General features: G+C 41.2%; 1 protein-coding gene and 1 long non-coding RNA gene across 2 annotated transcripts in view; both read right to left on the reverse strand.

Annotated features, from left to right (window-relative positions):
• The window catches only part of LOC138625196 (uncharacterized), a 177,488-nt gene that overhangs the window by 136,370 nt on the left and 25,141 nt on the right, over positions 1-15,977 (reverse strand). The gene's annotated exons all lie outside the window — the stretch shown is intronic.
• The window catches only part of adamtsl2 (ADAMTS-like 2), a 40,595-nt gene that overhangs the window by 2,259 nt on the left and 22,359 nt on the right, over positions 1-15,977 (reverse strand). The window contains exons 7-18 of the mRNA XM_069705920.1: positions 15,256-15,379; positions 14,993-15,073; positions 13,474-13,649; positions 11,787-12,090; positions 8,659-9,019; positions 6,079-6,182; positions 5,409-5,535; positions 5,059-5,272; positions 4,397-4,552; positions 3,087-3,257; positions 2,169-2,345; positions 347-491 (exon numbers count right to left, since the gene is read on the reverse strand). Coding sequence (XP_069562021.1) covers positions 347-491; positions 2,169-2,345; positions 3,087-3,257; positions 4,397-4,552; positions 5,059-5,272; positions 5,409-5,535; positions 6,079-6,182; positions 8,659-9,019; positions 11,787-12,090; positions 13,474-13,649; positions 14,993-15,073; positions 15,256-15,379 — 2,140 coding nt within the window. The remainder of the gene's footprint in view (positions 1-346; positions 492-2,168; positions 2,346-3,086; positions 3,258-4,396; positions 4,553-5,058; positions 5,273-5,408; positions 5,536-6,078; positions 6,183-8,658; positions 9,020-11,786; positions 12,091-13,473; positions 13,650-14,992; positions 15,074-15,255; positions 15,380-15,977) is intronic.

Consider the following 15,977-nt stretch of genomic DNA (forward strand, 5'->3'; position numbering starts at 1 on the left):
ACAGACAGACAGACAGACAGACAGACAGACAGACAGACAGACAGACAGATACTTAATTAATCCCACAAGGGGAAATGATTTCACTACAGCACCATATACAAGTACAAATGACAGAACAAAAAATAGAGGTAGTAAAAAATATAAAATATATATTTTTTTAAAAAGTACATTACATACAAACTACATAAAGAGATGCTGTACTTCTGGTGAAACTTGCTGACCAACCAAATAACTGTTCACTTGAACTTAACCGAGAAGTGACTCACATTTACAATCCCGAAGCATGATGAATCATGTGATCAGTGTGTGTATTTGGAAGCTTGTGGAAGAAGTTTCCTGTGGTTACCTGGCGGCTCGGTGGGGCAGGCCTGTAGAGTGCACGTCTGCTTGGCCACCGGTTTGGTGAGTGGGTCGCAGCCTCGGACCAGCTCCCTGTCCTGGTAACACTTCACGTCCCTCATCCTCACGCCCACGCCGCACGTCTTAGTGCACTGAGGACACACAGAACACAGCCATCACACACCACTGTTGAACAGGAGGACGGATTTGCAATCTTACTTTTGCAGAGAGTATTTATTTGTCTGTCCTTCATTGATAGAGAAATATAATAATGCTTAATACAATTCACCGCGGTGAGAAGCTAAACTGACAAACAAATGTCATCTGCTAAGAAAACATGATATTTTGCATGTAATTTCCCATCAAACTTTTATAATAAAAAAGAATACAAAACCTGAAACTGTTGATTATCGTTGAACACAACTATTTATTAATTAATATATTTGCTCAAGTTGGGACGCCTTGAATGTTATTTTTGCTGTTCAGTCAGGCAAAATGTCACATTTGCTGTACAAGCTTACCAACCGAAGAATGAACAGGATAATTAATATTATTATATAATTTGAGCATAGATCTTTCAACCTCTCTCACTTTGATAAAATTGTGTCTGTGTCGGCAGTTACAAGCAAACCTCTTCAAATGATCTGCAGCTGCTCTAGTGACAAATTCGATAAATGTCTCTCGAATGGAAAACTAGAATTACCAACTCAGTTGTTTTCCCAATCCAACCAGTCACGATGCAGTTTACATCCATGTCTGTCCAGACCTGTACAACACATGTCCCCTTACAGAATACCGTGCTACTATTAAAACCGTTTTAAAATGTGGTAGCACGTGGAGCACGTGGAAAACATATTATCACGTAATGTGTCACAAATATTGCAAATTTTCACCAACACTTTTTCAACTAGTGCAGTAATGTGAGCACTGACAAACATAAAGTTTTAGCTATACATATTAATAAATATCAAAATGTACAGAGGCTGTGTAAAGACAGTACATACACCACAGCATCACTGTAAAAAAGGGAATTGTCGGGGAGAGAAGACATATTTGCCCACTTAATTTGGTTTTTGGGGCATTTTGATATTAGTTATGGACAGTTTCATCAAAACATTCGCATTGCATGTCTGGGAATAAAAACTTGATTTGTAACACTTTTTTTTTTTATCTTCTTTTGTCTTGTTTTTATTTGTATTGTCTATGGATCTATCATCTCCACACTGACAGGTCATTATTGCATCACAGTCGGTGCTACAACAGTCCAGCCTGTGTACTAATACACTTCACATGAGATTTCAACATGTTTTCACATTTGAAATTTCCAATGTGCAAAATCACGTTTCTGTGATCACATGAGTTTTTGCACATGGAAAACTCAGGCATTTTTTTCTTTAAAAAGACTTGGAAGGAATCCTTAAGTGTTCACATGAAAGGCCAATTAAGCTCATTCAGTTCATCCTCGAGTCCAAGTGAAATTTAAAGAAATTCCTTGAGATATTTCATCCACGTGAATCGGACAGACAGACGGACAACCCAAAAACATCCAAAAACATCAAAGGGTAACCACGCTAAAGACAGATAAGGAGAAACTGTGTTTACCCATATTTTGGTAAATATGAGAGCTTGGATGGAGATCGTGCTAATGGTATTATTTAGGAAGTTTCTGCGAAGGTTCGAATACTTTTTCTTTTATGTATCTGGATTTTATTCAAATGTGTTGTAATTGCTATGAATCCACGCTGATTACAAAAACTTTGAGTTCCTGTTATTTTACGCTCAGAGGATTTTAGGTGGGACCTTCCTTAAGTATGTTGTGTTGAGCTCACCTCGGACCAGGGCGTGGTGTACCATTTGAAGCATGGCCTCTCGAAACAGGTGTTTTCGTCCTCGGGCTTCTCGCCGTCTCCACACGCCTCTTCATCAAATATCTGGAACTTTCCTCCGCTCATGCCGGCGCACAGGACGATCCTCCGCTTCATACCACGGCCGCAGGTTGTGTTACACTTCAGATTAAAAACAACTTTAAAAAGTTATGCATATTCATATCTAATAATGTTGATTCACTTTTTTTCTGTTATTTACAAAGCAGTTTCCAAAAAAGTTTTTTTTTTTTAGCAGATGTGGAAAAGTAAAAACTGTAACCAGGTGACGGGACAACTTCATTTTTACCCAACAAACTGTCTGAAAATAAAAGCTTTTTAACAAAGAAATGCAGCAAATCCTCATATTACACAAGTTGGAGTTACTGCAAAGAAAATAAACAGTTGTCAAAATCGGTGTTAATACTCTCTCAATACATAAATGAAGAGGTTGTCTAGTGCTTTGTTCCAAATGGTGTACTTACGGACTAACATTCATTATTTAGAGTGCATCAGTGTGTTCACACTGTCAAGTACAGAAACATGCAGTGCACTACAAGATGATGCACTCAAAACAGTCTAAAAAAGAAGTGTGAAACGCTGGACACTTTCCGATCTAAACGGTCGCCATCTTGACTACGTAGAGGAAGGGGGCGGGGCCACCGACGAAAAGAATCTTCAAATGAAGGCGTCTGTTCCTGAACCCAACACAAAGGTGTTTCTTTTTCACTACTAAATTCCTGCACCACAGGAGTCAGAGTCCTAACATGTAAGAGCACTATTTGTTACTGTAGTGAGGGAAGTATGTCATTTGGAACACAGCATGCATCTTTCAGGCTTACTAAATCGTAGTTCCATAATTTCAACATGGTGACGTCGCCTCACCCTCTCCCAGTCTTGACTCAGCCAGTGAGGAGCGCAGTCTCTGTCACCACAGGGGTGGATGGCCAGCGGCTTGTTTTCAGCAGCGCACTGGTTCTCAGGAACCACACGACCCTCCGGAGCCTTACAGTACACGTGGCGCACCATCTTCCCCTGGCCGCACGACCCCGAGCACTGCAACAGTTCAAGGGTCAAAGGTCATACCGGATGATTCCTAATCAAGAGTAAGCATTCCTGTTGTCATCGCCGCTGAGGTCAAGCCAAGTAACGTCACGGGGAACATTGAGGTCAGATCAGGTCACATCATGTTGAATAAAAAAAAGAAGCATCATGTGAAATAAAATCGTCTTAAAAATGATCATGTACCATCAATTTCACATAACGTCACAGGAAGTTTGATTATTCCAACACATGTCACCAGAGTTTATTAGTTACTGAAGTTAAAGCATCCATCAACAAAAAATGACAACAAAACCTTATGCTGTGTGTCTTGTCTGTACTTGTTTGTAAGATTCCATTTCCATTCATTTTGAACATTTTAACCTTTAACCCCACCAGCCCACCAACTGAGCTCATCTATTCTTTGTTTTTAAAATAATTTGTAAAAGTAGATCACAATACCTGTTTAGACCAACTTTTTGAAGTAAAATCGAGTAACAACACACATATACACAGCACGTATAATTACTTACAGATATGAGTTTATTAGTTGTGTTGCTTTATCCACATCATAATCTATTTCCTCCCATCTGTGCATAATAAACTGATAAATCTGAGCACATTACAAATGAAATTTGTGCTGTGAGTTGGTAATATCCTAAATATTAACTCAGGAAATTTTATTGAACATTAACTGGTGCATTGAAAAAAAATATATTTTACAGTATGGAAATAACATATTTTGCAATCCAAGTTTTTCCATGTTGAATGCCGTGGTTGTAAACTAAACCTGCGAGCTGCCAGACTTGTTTTTTTTTCGACACAACAAGCATAAATTCACTCTGTGGCACTGATGATAGATTTTTGCAGAAGTGGATCGACAGGTTGTATTTTTCCAACAACCCTGAAAATTGAGGAATGTTAGATGGAAGAAAAAACATCTGAAATAGAGGGAAAGAATTGAAATAACCGCGTCAGACACAGATCATGAGATTGAATCAAGTGACGTTTCTTCACGGTCTGTGATTCCACTGCTACTGAGAGCAGCGGATACAGGAGACAGAATGTGTATACAGTCACACTGTATGTTACGTCATTGTCCCTCATGTATACTGACATGCAGCACCAGGATCATGCGGACTAAAGACACTCACAGGCCCCCACTCGGACACGGTCCAGTGGCGCTCGCAGGGCGGACCGGTGCAGTTTTTGATGGTGGGCGGTTTGGTCATCGGGTCACATGGTCTGGTCTCATCGGAGCAGCGGACGTCGCGGCTCACCTGAGCTTTGCGGCCACATTTAGCAGGACACTGGATGGAGGAGAGGCATGGTCACCCTTATTATTACCAACACCTTCTTTATAAAATTAATATTAGTAAACTCAACTGCTTAATTTAAGCAATATCGCTTTCTGCGCTGAAGTTCCTGCATGAAGGACACAGTTGACTCTTGATGTTGTTTTACAATAATGAAACTGTGAAATACACAAAAAACAATATCACTTTTTCTGTACCGTATTCCAGAATGAGTAGTTGTGTGAACACTGTATTAATCTAGAGAAGGTGCACCTTACATGTCAATCATTTCTTTTGTGCTGTACAAACCCTGATGGCATCCAGGTTTTTTTGGTGACTGTGTTTCTGGAGAATCAACGTCTAATCTAATTTAATACAACAAGAATCTGAATAAGCCAATAAAAACAAAGAAAAAGATCCAAAGGTAAAGATGTGAAACACACTCCTTATCTTTGTTCACTTGCTCCTTGTGTTTTAAAAAAATGCAGGTTTTATTCTCAGCAGGATGACTCATACTCGACCTCAGTCCACTCCGCCACCTCCCACTGTGGACCGCAGGCAGGGCTCTTGCACGCTCGTCTCTCCATCGGTCTCTCCAGCTGGGCCATGGTGCACAGGTCACTGTACACCGAGCTGTCCAGGCCCGGCGACAGCATCTTCCAGCAGCGCACTTGACGAAACTGGAAACCCTCCCCGCAGGTCCGGGAGCACTCGCTCCAGCTGCTCGCCTCCCATCTGAAAGAGCGCATCGGTCCAATCTTATCGGATCATTTTGGACAAAGGTTCTGTACAGGAGCTCTCGGGTTTAATAAGATTGTAGTGGTCAGATTAACGTCTGGTTCAATAAAATGTTGTTTTTCCTGAGTTGTACCTGGGCTGACATTCTCTCCCAATACAGAAGTCGTGGACCGGTTCTGGTCTGGTCAGAGCGTCGCAGTACATATCGTGCACCTCAACGCCGTCATAACGAATACATGTGACAAAGGACTTTGACACTCCTGGATTGTGAGTATGAAAAAATATGAGGGCAACTGATTTATACAGTGAATATTCTGCACAAGAAAATCCTGAATGTGCTTTACACGGAAGGAAGGAAGGAAGGAAAGATATCCTCATTAAAGAAGTTAGAATCACAGATGAAAGATGATGCACATAAAAATATTCAACTAGCAGCACCAAAAGTTTTTTGGAGCTATTTTTTAAGTGACTTTTTTTTACAGTGCTATTTATTGTAAAACAATAAGTCTGTATAAAATGCAGTGTAAGTTAAGTTTATTATTATAATTAAAAGAAAAGCGGTGAACATGAATATTACTGTGCACACCTTTGTTTTACAAGTTAAAGCGTCTGCTGTGAGGAGAACCTCTGGCCTCAGATGTGATCACATAAACAACAATACTACGACGTACATGCAAAGAAAGCTGCTGATGTGTGCACCGAGGTAACGTCAGAGTCGTGTGTGTTACTGCAACCTGTTGGGTTTACGGTGATGAGGGGGAAACTTCATAAAGGAAGGATGGATCGTCAGTGTGTGCGTGTACCTATAGAGCAGGTCATGCTGCACGGCTCCTGAGATGAAAGTTTCCAGCGGTACATATCGGCGGCGCTCAGCTTCAGGTTCTTCTGGTAGAGCCTTTGATTACCTCTGACACACACAAAAAACAAACAGGGAACCTTAAGCAGTAATTGCGGGAGCACTTTCCCCTTTTTGCCAACCGTATTTCATGACTGAATCATGGTGTGCATGCAAAGTGGTCGGTAGGGAAGTAGTGTGTTGTTGTGAATCTGAAACCTGTGGACATAAACCTTTCAAGACTATGAATAAATCTTCATAAGATGCATCTTGAGTGAGATATTCCTTTAAGGACATTTAAGGATACTCAGTAAACCGGACCTGAAAACACACACACACACACACACACACACACACACACACACACACACACACACACACACACACACACACACACACACACACACACACACACACACACACACACACACACACAATGAAAGTGTCTCCGAGGCCTCAGACAGCATCAGTGGGACGGTTGATTCACTGCCTGCATCCCAGCGGACGCACTTTGTTTTTTTCACCACATCACATAAAAGTTATGTGCACATTCTTGTCATAACACCGGTCGCTCTCCGTGCCAGACGTTTATTTGAACATCACGGGCAGTTTGAGTTATGCCTCATCAGCATCCCTCTATCCAGGCTTCACTGCTTCCAGCACATTATTTTCTCTCCAGAGGTGACAACGGTCTGATGGCACACTTTCCGGTTTGCATCATATTTCTCACTTTTCTTGCAAATACCTTTGAATTATTTCTTTCTAAGAGCGGCCGTATTTTACCCCTCCTCTCCCCTCTGCGCTCCTCTGCTCTGCTCATTTCCTCTCCTCTCGCTGTCTCTCGGAGGAGAGGGCGTGTCATCTTCTGTTTTATAGCTGCTGGCTGAACGAGTGAAGCCGTCTCGAGACACAGACCAGAGAAGCTGACGTGAATTATAAATATGGTGAATGCAAAAACCTGCCAGGTTGTACCTGTCCTGCAACATATCCCTCTGACTGTTTATCCACCTGCTTGGTTTACCTACATTACTGTCTCTCTATCAAACGGCTTACCTGCCTGTCAGTCCGTCTGCCTGTTTCACCTGTTCCTCTCTGCCTGTCTGTCCATGGGTCTCCCCTCTGTTCTTGATTTACAGTCTGTTTCCTGCTTTGCTCCCCAGTCTCTCACTTTGCGCTACGTCAACCTGACATCTTCTCACTGCTTGCCCATTTTAAGTTACCTAATTTACCGTCCTGTCTACCTGTTGCTGTTCTGAAAATGTAATAGCAGTTTAATGAACTGCATTTCCACTCGCTTACCTTCTAGTCTCACTCTGACTTTGTGCCCCTGTTTGCCTGACTGCTTTCTTTCTTTCCGACGTTGCTGTCTGTCTTGCCACCGCCGTCTAACTGTGACTTCCTCTGGCTTCTTCTTCCCCAAGATGTCTTCAAACCTGCTTATCCTCAGTCTACAGCGGATCCTGGGACATGGCAGTGTCTGAACACCGAGGCCCAGAGCGACCCTACAGCCCCGAAACATTCAGTCCAGACCAGTTTTACACTAAAAGGTTGTTTTTACAATTACAATTTTACATCTGATGTAAGTGCTAAGTTTCTCTGTCTCTTGACTTTAAGGGGTGGGCTTGTAATATCATAACTAATTCCATGCATCAATTATCTATACCCTCTTTATTCTGAACAGGGTCAACACAGAGAGACAGACAGAAACAAAGACCATTCAAGCACTGATTTAAACCTTTGGGCAATTTTTTTTTTGAATCATTAATTAAAGTCATATGGATGTCTTTGGATGTTGGGAGGAAGCCAGACTACCCAGAGAGAACCCATGCAGGCACAGGGAGAACATGGAAACTCCACACAGAAAGGCCCCGGTCGAGGTTTGAACCCAGAACCTTCTCTGTGTGAGGCGACAGTGGTAACCACAGCACCAAAGTGCCGCCCGTCATGACTGGTTATGATGGAATGTTTAACGAGGGAGAAGGAGTACCTGTCATTTTAGAAGGCTTAGTGAATGTTTTTTGTGAAAAAAAAAAAAACACATCAGACCCACATCATTTGTTCCAAGCACAGTCCTTTCAGATTTGAAATCCTTGATGCTCTTTTTACATGCTCTTTTTACACGTATTCTGTTGGGTTACCTGGTTCTGTTGGGATACATGGTTCTGTTAATATCTGGTTCTGTTGGGTTACCTGGTTCTGTTGGATTACCTGGTTCTGTTGGGATACATGGTTCTGTTAATATCTGGTTCTGTTGGGTTACCTGGTTCTGTTGGGATACATGGTTCTGTTGGGTTACCTGGTTCTATTGGGTTACCTGGTTCTGTTGGGATACATGGTTCTGTTGGGTTACCTTGTTCTATTGGGTTACCTGGTTCTGTTAGGTTACCTAGTTCTATTGGGTTACCTGGTTCTATTGGGTTACCTGGTTGTGTTGGGATACATGGTTCTGTTGGGTTACCTTGTTCTATTGGGTTACCTGGTTCTATTGGGTTACCTGGTTGTGTTGGGATACATGGTTCTATTGGGTTACCTGGTTCTGTTGAGTTACCTGGTTCTGTTGGAGCGGCTGGAGTTCCTCCCACTGCTCTGCATCGTTTTATTCTGGTTGACACTGTCCCCGCTGTCGTTGCGTTTGTGGCCCAGAGTGAACTCCAGAGTCTCGTTCAGATCAAACGGGCCACCTCGCTCCAGGCTGCTCAGGCCAACCTCTGCTGGTCCCACCTCGGACGAGAAAAAACTTTCTCCCTCTGCTAGCAGCTGATTGGTCGAGATGTTGATGAGCAGCTCGTCTGGACCTATTCGTCCATCCAGCAGGACCCTCCAGATGAGGTTTGGAGAATCAGGTCCAGTATCCAGGAGTCCGGCATCAGGGGCAGGGTTGGCCGTGCTGCCTGTATGGCTGCTGTTTCCTTTAATGGATCAAAGAAAACAAATTCAGCTTGGAGAGAAAAATCATATCACTTGTTCAAGTACATTCTTAGATGTAGCTTTTGGTCGTGTTTACACTTGAAAATTCAAGAACATTTTATATTCCGGTTGAAAGCCTTTACTTTTCTGTAGGCATGAACACAAGTAAACTGTTTTTTTTCTTAGGTGTCACACCTGTGCATTAAAGGGTGTTTACCAAAGATTCTCTTCGCTCTCAAGACTACTACCTGTTTATTTTCAGGTATCAGTGACCGGACACACCACAGCATCAATAAATCAACAGTAAAAGCATGGAGATTCACATTTTCACACATTTTTTAAATACCAGTTGGCAAACTTGCAAAGGCACTCTCTAGTTGGTTTGTCTATTCTATTATGTAGAAACATGACGCTGCAACATGGTACACTCGGTGGAAGGAGACCCGCTCCCGACGTAGATATTGAATGCTCATTCAAGGTAAAGAAAAGACGATTCTTAAAAATTATAATTATGATTATTATATTCCATTTCTTCCAACAAATGCCCTAAATCGAACACACTGGTATTTTAGGTAACCTGAATATTGTTGGCTTGATTTCATAAAAGGTGTGTAAAAACTCTAAGCACATTTGCATTTTGGTGGAGTGCAAGATACTTTTTTCCACGCTTGTGCTGAGTTGCTATTTTTGTAGCTCAACATCATCCGTGATGGGTTCAACGTTGCAATCAATTAAACCAGCCAATCAAACCAGCTCCTCTCTTTCCTTTTAAGACTGCCGTGACGCAGCAGACTGTCAGTTTTTTATTAATGAAAAAAGAGCAGACTGGCACTATCATGCAGGATTAAACTGATATACATGTCTGGAGGTTCAGGCAGTAATCACTGAATTAATGGTATTGTGAGTCGGGGCTGATAACTGATTTGCATTGGTCTATGAAAATTGTGAACCAAAATGCCAAGATTTGCACTGCATCTGCATTCTGCCGGGAATGAAAATACGTCCGAAAAATGTAAAAAATGACAATCTTTAGGCAAAATGAAACAAACACTGCATGAATGAAACACATCCCAAAAACACAGCTCAGACCGTTTCAGTCAGCAGCACCCAGTATCTATCCGTAGTATAACGTCAGCCATATGTATGGCCAGCCTTTCAACCGCCCTCTCCATCTCAGCTCACCACCCAAAGCGCTGGTGTAATGGCCTCGGCCGTCAGTGGAGCAAGCCGAGAGCCCGCAGGCCATTACTGCTCATGCTTGTGATGTACCCATTTTTAACAGAAGGAAACACCACGAAACTCTGAATTTTTCATCCGCTGCTGACCCTCTGATGTATCTGCACTGTGAATAATGCAGAGCTGCAGAGGGCCATCTCACACATACAGAAAAACAGAGTGCGTTCGACGATTGGGTTAAAAATCAGACCTGTTTCGTCTCTTCTGCTAATGGGAACCACCATTAGCACCATTCCCTTACAGGTTTTTTTGATGATATCATGGATTATGGATGATTCTATTTTACTTCGGCTACATTGGTATTGGCATTTATGTCACGAATAAGAACGAATTACAGTACAAAAATGCAAAAAATGAGCTGATGTTGATTCAGAAATCGTGCCACCATGACACTGATAGCACAGATGTTTGTTTGCAATTGTAAAATGCTGTAAAGATCAGCACATATCTTCTTGAATAACTTAATTGAGGAGGCTATCATCAAAAATGCTTGTTTTTCCTGAGTCAATTTTTTTTTTTAATATTGGTATTTATTTTATACATTTCGTTCAAGAAGTTTCTTTTCCATAGTTTGTTTATGCCTCTGCGACGGCGATAGCTGGAGACATTATATTTTTGGGTCCGTCAGTCCATAGTAGTGTCATACTGTAGTCTATTCTTGCAAACAATATATCTCAAATTTGGCAGAAACGTTTCCTTGGTCTCGAGGATGAACTCATTCGATTTTGGGAGTCAAAGGTGAAAGGTCGAGGTCACTGTGTCCTCACATCCTCCCTTACTTGTGAGTGCAGTGTCTAAGGAAAGACTTGAGAGAATTTCTTTAAAATATGGAACAAACTTTCACTTGAACTCACTGATGAGGTCTTGGTTGTCAGAAAGTCCCTGTGACTGAATGTCTTTCCCATTTTTAACTCGTCAACTCAAGAACGCTGAATGGAAATGTCTTCACATTTAGTACAAATGTTCACTTAGACATAGGGATGGCTTGATTACGTTTTGCTGACCAAAGGTTAAAGGTCACGATGACCTAACAAAACACGTTTGGGGCCGTACCTCAATAAATCATGGTCTAATGATGACAAAGTTTCACATAAATGTCTAATAAGATACAATTATGAAGTGATGACCTTTTATATCTAGTAGATTAAAGGTAGAAAAAAAAAACCTTCTTATTCAATACTATAACTTAGGAATAGAAGAGGAGACTGACCATATTTCAAATTTCATATTTCAATATTGCTGATTGTATAGATCTTCGGTGCTGTCGGGTTATAGATGTGCATGAAGCATCCAGGTTTTAGAAGTTGCAGCTTCTTTGCAGCAATATCCATAAGTGAAGCATTGTCTACTGTCAACCGGCTTTATTGGTCAACAGTGTGAACACATATAAGGATCCCTTTAAAGTCTATACAACATATATTATATTAATCTGGACTGATATAAATGTAAACTCCGACTTGATTGGTTTTAATTGCAGTGTGCAAGTAAATACTCTATTCTATTGTGTAGTATGTTAGAAACAGTGATCGCTACCTGTAAATTTTGGGGCGGCTGCTCGATCTTGTTCACAGTCAATGGCCGCTGTCTCCTCATAGACCTCGTTGGTCTCCTGGCCCTTCTGCCCATCAGCACCTCCCGTCTCCAACTGTCCCCCAGGGGCCCCCAGCTCGTAAATGCTGCTGTTGGGGGCTAGCCGACCACCCACTTCCACGGACACCTCACCGGCGGAGGTGTCTGACCCGGTGTAGACGGGAGGAGGGGGGACGGGTGGCAGGGAGTCTCGGAGGACGGTGTATTCGTAGGTGATGTAGGGTGTGCGACCGTTCTGGTTCCACACCTGTGATTGTGATTGATGAGAGGAGACTGAATCATCAAGTCAAGGCCACACACACAAACATCGACGCTACATTTTATCATGGACAGCATGATGTTTTGATTAATTTATATGCATTAAATACGTGGAGCGAGTTTACCAAGCTACCCTCTGATAGGAGTGTGACACTGACCGCGGGAGCATGCATTAAACAAAGGTGGAACTACATGACTGGGCTTTGATTTCACACAAAAAAAGCAACATGTGGTTTGTTGAATTCATCGTTTCAGTGTTGTAGTTTTATTGTGGGTCTGCCAAGTAACAAATGGTTTATCCATCAAAATTAAGATTTCTTTTCATCTGTATGTCTAATGGAACTTTACAAAATAATATTCACTGCACTGAACTGAGATTATCTATTGAAAAACAAAGGCAATCATATATTTTTCCTTCTATAATTTTGCAATGTAATAATGTACCACACAGTTGATTATCTTACTGTTTAGAAGCGATCCAAACATGCTGTAATTTGCTCTTTGATAAAAACTGCCAAATCAAGGTCACTGTAATCATTTTAATATTTTACTTACCTCAATGACATCCAAGCTACTTGACTCAAATCGTACATTAAATAGTGTGAAATACTAATGTATTAAATATATAAAGAAACTTCTCCAAATTCACCAACGATATAAAGTATGATTTGAACACATGCACAAAATGAACACTTAATGAACATCTTGTGCATTTTCAAGGGCGGATGCTGTTTGTGGTTCCCTGAAAATGTAGTCTTTCAAAACTGCACCCGCACACAGTCCCCTGTCACAACTCCTTCCTCAGCCCTGCTTCTTTTTTTACTTCACACATTCTGCCTCGATTCCTTCCCTCAGCCTCTATTTACTCCCCAAGTAAAAGAAGATGGTCTATAGTGCTACAACAGTCTTAAATCTGTTCTTTTATTAGTCAGATTCAAATGAAACACTTTCACAAAAATAAAGACCCCCAGGCGACCTCTGAAATGGGACCTACTGTAACACCAGAGAACTGACAATAAAAAAAAACGGAATCTTCACTCATAATTTGGGGTTTTCTGATTATACTGTGGAGAGATTACAAGGAAAGGAGGTTTTCAAGATCACAGTAACACAAACTGTGGTAAACTTTTTCCAAATCACTGTTGTGTTGTTACATTTTTCACAGATTTTTTTCAGTATATCTTTGTAACTGGTAAGAAGGGAACTGAGCATTTTGATGTAGTTGTTTGCTCTACAATGTTTTTTGATTTGAAATAACTCCTGATTTACTCAAAATTATTGAAAATAATACAGACTTAGCTCGATGATCAAAAAGCAACAGGTGAGTCCGGCAGAAGGATTCAAGGGAGAGATGGATGGAGGAAGGAAGTACCAGGATATTGATGGCCTGGTCAATGGGGCCTTTGGCAACGATGTACTCAATCCCAGTCTCATACACATCCATGGGCCGGCGGTACTTGAAGATGGTGCCTGCTGCGTGGAAGTTCTGGGGAGTGTCCACCTTGTAGGCACCGTTAAAGAAGAAATTGCCCGCCTGGTCAGTCACAGCTCGGAAACAAAATAAATGGAAAAGTCAATGGAAAGAGCAAGCAAGCTGAAATGATCATTTCTATCAAACATTTTGGGTGTAGTTGGTTTGTATGTTGGCCTGTTTGTCAGCAGTAAAAACTATAGGCCCAAATTTCATCAAACTTGGTAAAAGGGTGTAGCATGGGCCAAGCAGGAACCCATCACATTTGGGAGTGGATGTAGTGATGATGGAATTTGTAATAAATGACGTCTTTTTGCAACATTGTAGTCAAGGCTTGCTGAACTGGAAGTGCAGCTCTGCACCACGGAAAACAATCCATTAGCTGCGGGCACTTCATGGTTTAGCTCCGAGCTAAATTTCAGAGTTGTTAGTACCGTAGGAGCCTGAGCGCTGCGCTCAGATCAGGCACGGCTCTGCTGCCACAGTACCGGCTCCAGACTAAAGGTGATTGGGCTTTTGTGGTGAGGGCCCCCTGGGAGGCTCTGGAGGGTGCATGCCGGAGAATCTGAGGCATGATCAGTGACCTCTTCAAATCACATCTTAAAACTCATATCTTTAAAAAAGCTTTTTATTAATTCCAAGCACACTTTTTTTCTTCTTTTAACTCTAATATGTCTTACTTATTTTATTGTTAATTGTTACTTGTGACATATCTCTGTCTGGTTTTATTCGCCTCAGCCTTGTAATGTTTTGATCCTGGAAACACCATGTAAAACACTTTGTAACTTTGTTTTGAAAAGTGCTTTATAAAAAAATTAATTAAAAAGAAAGTTTATTCTTCTTATTATTATTATTATAAACATGGCTACCAATTTGTATCGTCTGGTCTAAGCTGATGGCCCCCCACCTGTGTCAGATTTGGTTTTCTTACTGTTAATATTCTTGCTTGTGAAAATTGTTAAATTGTTGGGGATCTGTCTATAATACTGAAAGGTCTTGATCTTACTATAAGAAGTGCCCTGAGTTCACTTCTGCTGGGATTTGGTGCTATATACATAAAGTTGAATTGAAAGGGAAAATTCAGTGTATGGAATATAAATTCAATAGTGAGAAAATATAGGCTAGTCTAGAAACACGATGACTCCATATCCCAATCCACATTCACGGCTACCAGTAATCCTCTGGGATACACAAGTACTTAGAACAGCAAAGAGTCATTCTGGAGCACTCTGACAGTGGTTTCATTGGGGAGAGCTGGCGCCAGTACAAAAGCTGAGATGTAAGGGTTCAGTGCATATCATAGAAGAGTGGACGATTGTCCTTGGTGTTGTCTGCGTTCTTCGAATTCACTGCTGGATGTTAAATGTTTGTTTTTCTTGTAACGTGATAAGAGGAGGAAAAGAAGGAGGTGCGTACGTACCTAGGACATCAGCCGATTTCTTCCTCTCAGTGATCTGGATGTCCCAGGATCCTTCAGGGATTTGAGTGATAAAAGAGTAACCTTGACAACAGGAAATAAAAAAAAAAAGTGGTCAGTGTCATTTCATGATGTTTTTAATCAAATGTCCTACTTTTACTTCATGTAATTTATTTATAAAGACAATCGCTTTGATGAATCTGGATTTTTGATCGATTACATTTTTCACAAAATGTTCTGTGGGGTAACCGAACCCAGAGGCTTACCCAGAGTCGTGGCCCCGCGGCGGAAGTTTCCAGTGACTCTGCTGCAGCTGCTGCCGTCCCCTTGACAGACACCACACTTATCCAAGGTGTTGGAGGAGAACAGGACCCCGTCGCATCCGATTGGCTGATCGGCAATGCAAGAAGTGGACGTAAAATTAAAAACAAACTATGAATCATAAAAACTTCATTTGTAGATGTAATATACTGTTATGATATCGAAACATTTTAGAATGTAATCGGAAAAAGATTTAGTGTGACATGAAATTAATCATCATAAATAATATGAGTAGCATATGTGTATTACGGAAAGATTCAGATTTTCTGCATCGTTTCTCTTTGGGATAAACACATTTGTGTCTTTGCATTGACTTTGAAAATATTTAACTTGAGCAGCCATACTCGTGCAAGTAAAAACTGCCTTCACATTTGGTCTGAACACACAGTAAAAGTTACCAACAGAAATGTTTTAAATAAAAGGTTAACAACACAGACAAAACACAAACAGTTTTGCTGGTTCATTTCCTCACTACATTTGATCCTCATTCCATGGTGCTTCTGGAATATGACCAATGTCATGTATAAAAAAAGTATTTAATGGAAATAGGCTGTCAGTGGAGCATGGTTTGTGGGGGGAGAAGATGTGGGAGAACGGTAATAAGTATCTTTTGTCTGATTAATCTCCCTATTTATTGGCAGTAGTGAGCTGGGACTGCGGCCTCTCC

This window comes from Brachyistius frenatus, unplaced genomic scaffold, assembly GCF_029030835.1.
Source record: "Brachyistius frenatus isolate BFR_SWC_R1_liver_20210118 unplaced genomic scaffold, ASM2903083v1 Contig_60, whole genome shotgun sequence".
Lineage (NCBI taxonomy): Eukaryota > Metazoa > Chordata > Actinopteri > Embiotocidae > Brachyistius > Brachyistius frenatus.